The 7,042-nt window shown below is 47.2% G+C and overlaps 1 protein-coding gene across 4 annotated transcripts in view; it reads left to right on the top strand.

The window, feature by feature from the left end:
• The first annotated feature begins 406 nt into the window (after window positions 1-406).
• Window positions 407-7,042, top strand: part of APMAP (adipocyte plasma membrane associated protein) — a 33,805-nt gene continuing 27,169 nt past the window's right edge. For 3 of the 4 annotated variants that reach the window (XM_025876967.2, XM_025876965.2, XM_025876964.2), the window contains exon 1: window positions 407-565. In XM_025876967.2, coding sequence (XP_025732752.1) covers window positions 474-565 — 92 coding nt within the window. In that variant the 5' untranslated portion in view covers window positions 407-473. Of the gene's footprint in view, window positions 566-3,203; window positions 3,309-7,042 lie in introns of all 4 variants that reach the window. The other variant, XM_025876966.2, reaches the window with a different exon arrangement.

Genomic DNA, 7,042 nt, shown 5'->3' with positions numbered 1-7,042 from the left:
CCCGCCTATACGAACCGGGTCTTTGTCATTTAACAAGCAGGGCCATCTTCTACCCACACAAACGGCCAAAACCTCAGCCCAGCACCGCCCATTTGCACCATTATGCGCCTAACGATTACTGCGGTCCCACCGCCAGCAATAAAGGAACGCAGGAAGCGCAGGCGCTGGGCTGGACGAGCCCGGGGTTAGACCACGCGCGTTCCGGGGCCTCGGAAGCGTCCGCACTGGCTTAGGGCCCTCCGAGCGTCCGCCCACTGGCACTCGCCGGGAAGTGCCGCCCAGACACGCTCTAGGAGCCTCCGTGCCAGTTGCCAGTAGGGGCGGGACAGCGACGTCACTTCCGCGCGCGGTCGGGGCGGGGCCGAGGGCGGGGCGGGGCCCGGATGTGGGCGGGCCGGGGCGGCGGGCGGGCGCAGAGCCGGCCCTGCTCCCTCCCGGTTAGTGACGGGGTTAGGGGCTGTGGCACTCGCACCATGAGCGAGGCGGACGGGCTGCGGCAGCGGCGGCCGCTGCGGCCGCAGGTCGTCACGGACAATGGCCAGGCCCCCGAGGCCAAGGACGGCAGGTAGGCCGGGCCCCTGGCCGTGGGCCGCGAATGGCCGGGTCGACCCTCCCTAACCACTGGGACGGCAATAACAGCAGTTGGGTAAATGCGTTGCCAAGCGCGCCGCAGGCGCCATCCCATTTAATTCCCCGGGCAATACTCATTTTATAGGGGAGGAAACGGGCTCCGACCAAGCGGATCCACCTGCCAGGTCCTTGAGGCTTGGGTGCACCCTGCGCCCAATTTCAGCCAATTTCCCTGGCTCTTGGGGTCCCGAGACCGCCTCAATCCGCATCTGCCCCTTTCTGCCCCTCATTCCTTCCCCAGCTTACAGAGCTGTTGCTTCCTCGCCTTTCCCTAGCTCCCTCGTCCCCTCCCCCCCCCATCTTTCCTGCTGGCGTACCCGATCCCCCGAGGGAGGACCACCTTGCCACCTCGCCACGGTCCTAGGTCTTCCCAGTCCCCCGCTCTCACTGTGCTGAAAGGAAGTCCGAAAGCATGCTTGGGTCGCTCCTCGTGTTCCAGCGAAGAGCTGGCCTCTCTGCACCTGCTCTTCTGCACCTTCCCACCTCTCGCTGTGTGATGAGTTTCATTGTGGTTTTCAGGAAAAAGTAGAGAACAAGAAGTGACATTGTTAATCAACTTTTGTGAGAATTTAGGCTTGCACATTTTTCCTCATTGGGACGGAGAAGCATAGGAAACTAGTTGATACCTACCTAATAAAAAAAATCTCGGATTTTTGGCCTTCGCTTCTCTGAACCTTACAGAATTTACATATACTATGTTTTGTTAGCTAAAAACTGAAGCAGGATCCTTAAACATACATTTAAAAATATAATACTTAAACTTCTGTCTTTAATTTTGTCTCCTGAGTCTCTTGTGAATTTTTAGGGAGAACCAAGAGGCCCTGTGCAGACCAACCTCAAAGTTGTGGAACTGATTGACTTATAAGTTGATAGAAATATTGGAAGTATTTATCGGTGTGCCTAGGGGTGTGGTACATAATGAGGGCTAGTTTTTGTGGGAACAGACTGGGTATTCACTGATGATAATAAGAGGACCACACTTGACGGAGGGCTGTAGCAGAGAGGAGTGTTTTGCTTTAGAAAGGCAATTTGCAGAGAAGAGATTTTGGTAATATTTGACTCCCGGGGCTGGTGGAAATGTCAGTAATATGCTGAATAAACTCAGAGGTTTCCAAAGACGTAGGACTTTCAGTGCAAACCAGGACAAGTGATTGTGGATATTGTTAAGTCATGGTCTGCCGATGACTGAGGAGCCTTTTAGAATGGACATGCAAGGACTGACAGTGCTTTATTACCAGAAACCACGAAAACAAGGCTTGCTCGCACACTTCTACATGGGAAGTGAAAGAGCCGGTGGCTCTGAGTTTGCCTTGAGGGGCAGTGTGTTGAAAACCAGGGCATATAGATACACCTGAGGGCACTTGTTGGTTGGGCTTCTCTGACACTCCTGAGTGCAAGGCAGAGGGGCTGATTTAATTACATTGTTTCTCAGTTTCTCTGTGGGATCTCTCACTTAATGGCAGGATGAATTGGATATTACAGAATCATCATCTGCTGCTGTTCTTTTCCACTGTGCCTTTTACAAAACTGTGTGTATTTAAGACATTTTCTTGACTTCCCTGTCCATGAACATTGTTCTTATTTTCCCGTGTTTCTCTTTCTCTTATGTATTTGATCCCATTTCTATATATCTGTAATGGTCTCTTTTTTCAAAGTGAGTTTTCACTTTTTCTACATTTATTATTGTAACTCTGTAGTTGTTTTTCTTATTTTTCTGATGCAGTTCTATTTTTCATTTCTTTTGTGGTCATTTCTGGTACCTCACTGTCTTCTTGATTTACCTTAAAAGTTGAGGGTTCACTGTACGGCAGAAAGCATTGTATATAGTGGGTGAATTAAAGGAATCTGAAGGAAGTAGAAATCTGACAACTATAGAGTAAACTTTAGATGAGCTAAGCAGGAAAAAGAAGACCTTGAATGATATGTTGTTCAGTCAAGAGAACAGAAGTAGGACAGTAGATTTTAGTGGAAGGGACACCCAGTGATACCTTAGCTAATCTCCTGACTCTTGACATGAAATGTGTTGTTAGCTCTGTTTGTCTGCTGAGGTCACTGAGGTCTGTGTGAGTGAAGTGGTTTATATAAAGTTAGAGTTATGGAGTCAAAAGAGATGCAGAAATGAATGAATACGGATAGCATTGGCAGCTGGACAGTGATTGAGAAGCATATTTTTAAAATTATGCTTTGGAAATAAGGTTTTATGCCAAAGTTCTTGAATTTCTATATTTAAGCTATAATGGGGAATGTGGTCATTAAGTCCTTTTATTCAGTGTGGAATATAGATGGGCTATCACTTTAACATACTAGTGCAAATTTATAATTATTATTTGGCATCAGTTTCTCCAAATGCTTTGCAAACTCTATCAGGAGGATTGTAACACTGATACTATTCCTTCTCTTTTGGAACGTAGTTCAGTCTGGGAAGAGAGAATAGCTGTTTAATGTCTCTGTATAACTGTTAAGGATTGAAGAGTGAATATATTGGAAATTTAACTGCTGCTTTTTCAATAAACTAAAGGATTTTAAGCTAAATAAGAATCTCTACTACATTCATTTTCCTTTTCCCTTTTTAGGACTGAAGAGTAAGGAAGGCAAGGTGGAGAGACAGATGGGGCCATCATAAAGTTGTGGTCATGAGGAGTCAGGAATCAGCATTTTCTTCTCATCCCTCCCCTTGGGTGTGTGTTTCAAATGGCTCTCTTAACTTGTTTCTAACTTATTTTCAATGCTAAAATGAATGAAGACATATATAGTCAGGGAGCCCCAGTTTAAAGGAATGTGAGAAACCAACAAATTCAAGGTGCAATCAGTTAAAGACTGGGCTTGCTGCTATTTGACTTTCTCAGGTTTCAGGGGTCACCTTGACACCTGGGGCTCTGGTCCATCGATCTGTGGCTAATAAGTTTTCCACAAAATCACAGGTTGTTTTTGATCTCATGGAGTCATTAGTCTTGTTCCACGGTCTGGAACTCGAGGCCCTGATGTCCTATATGCAGAAGGGGGTGGAGAACACATTTTAGGTTTGCCTGGTGAAGTTACAGAGGATTTTGCAAAACAAAGCTGAGCCAGCAGTTATTGCCAACTCCTTTGTATCGACATGATTGCTCTCTTGGCCTTAGAAATGTAGGAAATTTCAGGGTGCAGATGTCCTCAAGGAGGTGAGCATCACTTTGGGCTCTTCCAAGGGATTGGAGCAAACAAGTTGATTTCCCAAACTGCATCTGGAAGGGAAGTTGCTGGCCTTCCTCGATGTGTCAGCACAGATTGGGAAAGAGAATATGATGGGAATGTGCAGCACTTTGTCAGTGAAAATGGATAGGAATAAATGGAGTGTCCTTTGTTTAAGTTAAGGTGAGGCAGGGGGCAAACCTGGAGGAAAGGCAGAATTATAGGTGACTGTGAGGTTGCGGGAATGAACCTTGGAAGAAAATAAATGTGCCCAGAGCTTGGGTACAGAAGTCCCACTGCCAGACAGTCACAGACTCAGATGTCTCCAGGAGAGCAGCACTCCTGCTACCTGTCATTTATGGAGCACTTTTCTTGTTCCAGACCCTGTTCTTAGCACTGCCACGTGCATCCGTCATTTGGTTTAGTTCTTACAAAATCCTGATGTTGTAAGGTCTGGAGCAGGTGTGGGGCCAGGAGAAGAGGAGCGTGTGTGTCTGTCTGAAGAGTGGAAAGCCCCGTGCACCTGCCCTGTAGCCTTTTCACAGGTTTCATAGATCTCTGCTTCTTCAAGAGAAGCTGGAAACCCAGATTTTTATGTGAAATCTCCTGGTTTTTCAGTTACGGCGATTAAAGCCATTTTTGTGGAGTGACAGTTATGGTTTAGACTAGAGCTTTGCTTTGAGCTCTGGGCACCACATCTTGTGGGGAATTTTGACAAACTCTAAGACAACCAGGAAAGTTCTGCAAGCCCCACCGTCTGAAGGACTCCTACAGGACTGGGGATGCTTTGCCCATGAAGGGTGGTGTGATTGCAGGCATCTGGGAGGTCAAAGGTTTGCTCATCCCGAGGGCACACATCTGGGCCCAGTCAGTGCAAGCAAAGGGAAAGTGTCTTTCTTAGAACGTGTTGCATGAGGTGACCCGAGCAGCCATCGTCCCCCAAGTAAAAGAATTAGGGAACTGCTTTATACTGTAGCCTTCATGGACATCCCCCCCCCTGCACACTGGCCGGCACTTCCCTGGCTTTCAGGGCCTGTTGGATCTGCCCCTGGCTGTGGGCCAGACCTGTTCCAGCAGCTTCCCCTCGCTCACCATGTCTCAGCCTGCCTGCCTGCCTGCCTGCCATGGCCATTCTGTCTCTGTGGCCAAGGTTTGGGAATGGGGGCTTAAAGATAAACAACCCCTTAAAGAATGTATTCTTCACTCGTGCCAAGTTCTTGTTGAGTCCTACTGTGTTACCTCTGCTTGCATTGCTTTGCCCCAGGTATTTGATTTTTTCCCCACCTTCACTGAAGTCTCTGTTCAGAGGTCATCTGCTTTGACCCCTGTGTGTGTGGCCAGCCTCCCCTTCCTCCTGTATCCTGATCCTGCTGTATTTTTCTTCATTGTATTTGTCACTGTCTGGTATCTGCTTATTTACTAGAATATGCAGAGGGCAGGAAACTTTATTTAATTGTTGTCCTCTCAGGGCCTTGGATAGCACCTGGCACATGAGTGTAGTTGATTATTAAATGCTGTGTGTGAAGGAATATTAAATGAGCCAAAGCTGTGCTGTCTGATGTGCTAGCTACTTGCCATATGTAGCTATTTAAATTAATTGGACTAATAGTAAAAATTCAGTTCCTCATTCGCTCTGTGTAGGGAGTTTGAGGGATTTGGGGGGCTGATCAAGGAAAAAAAATGACTATGAGGTGGTAGTGGCACACATGAGCTTTATTGGGTGACACTTGGACAGGTTTGCATGTGGGAGCAATCTCTCATGGCAGGAGCCGGGGGCCACAGGCCAGAAGGGGAGGGGAGTGAGGGGGGGAGAAGAGGGGCCTCCTCTATCTAGGTGAGTCTCTGGGTCAGAGAGCTCCAGGGGCAGCAGCGGCAGCAGCTCAGGGCCTTAAAAGTTCCAGGCCCTGTCTTATCAATGGGTAACTGCCAGTGGCGAAGTTTACAGAGTATGCAAAGCAGGCAGACTCTAAATGGCTAAAACTTTGCTTGTTTGGCTATTTTAAAAATAACCAGGTATGTAAAAGTTTGAGTTTGGTGCCAGTGGGCCTTTTGAGCTAATGGGTCTCAGCCTGCAGTGAAACAAACAACGTAGGGCCAATGCACAGTGGCCGTCTTTGGCTCATTTAGATAACGTGCTAGCCCCATTCCAGGTGCTCAGCTGCCACACGTAGCTAGTGGTTGCTGTGTTTCTGTTATTGCCGAGAGTTCTGTTGGACAGCACTGCTCAAGGAGTTTAAGTGTTTGTAAAACTTGACCATAGAACTTTCCAGTAGAGGCTGTGTCTCATGATCAGCCAGGGGGATGATGGACATCTGCCACCGGTTGGGGAGTTGGACGAGGTTGGGGGTATCTAGCACATCGGGAACAACTGGGGAGCACGAGAAAAAGGGTCCCCAGGCCCACACTGGCCTGCACAATCAGAATTCCTGGGCCTTGTTTAAAGATGCCCCAGTCATCTGGTGTAGGCAGTCCAGGGACTGGCCACCTTTGGGAGCACTGACTGGATGGCCTCTGAATTTTTCTTCAGCTTTTTAGACTGGATTGTAAGAGGGCATTCACTAGAACTCTGGCAAGTATTGGCTCCCAATTTCTGGCTGTCTTTCTAGCTGGAAGCACCTGCTTTCAGTCCTGGCTGGACTTTTTCTTCTGGGGATCAGTGAGCCTTTTGCTATTGTGTGAAAGGTTAACCTTACATTAAAAAGTTACCTTACATTAAAAAAATGTAAGCTACAGTGTGGTATAGGAGAGTTTATAGTATAGGAGTCTTAGACAAATGAGAAGGATGTGTTAGGTAAGGAAAAGGTAAAGTAGCACTTTGGCCAGAATGTCACCACCTTTGTTAACGACAGCTCAGTGGTGAAAGATTTTACAATGCAGTTTCCCCTAAGGGACTGCACTTCTGCTGGGCTGGGGGAAGAGTGATTACATCAGCCCCCTTTCAAGGACATGGACTTCCTTGTTGGACCTTACCCGAATGATGTGTGCAATGCAGCCGCACCATGCACCTTTGCATTTGTCTCTCTTGGGATTCTGCTTTTAAAAGAACCACAGGATCAGTCATTCCTGTCAATTGTACTTGTAAACAGCCCTGCTTTACCATATAGATACTTTGTATTTTTTTTGGGTTAAAAGACTTTAGGCCACTTAAAATCAGTTGAGTGTCCCAGCTTCAGAATGGCAGTTTGTGTAGTTGGGTCATTGACTTTTTTTTTTTTTTTTTTAAATACTCTTTTTTTTTTTTTAA

Source organism: Callorhinus ursinus, unplaced genomic scaffold (genome assembly GCF_003265705.2).
Source record: "Callorhinus ursinus isolate GAN/ISIS: 27379988/994484 unplaced genomic scaffold, GSC_fseal_2.0 scaffold111, whole genome shotgun sequence".
Lineage (NCBI taxonomy): Eukaryota > Metazoa > Chordata > Mammalia > Carnivora > Otariidae > Callorhinus > Callorhinus ursinus.
Note: the sequence above shows the minus strand (reverse complement) of the source record. Positions and strands in the feature narration are given on the sequence as shown.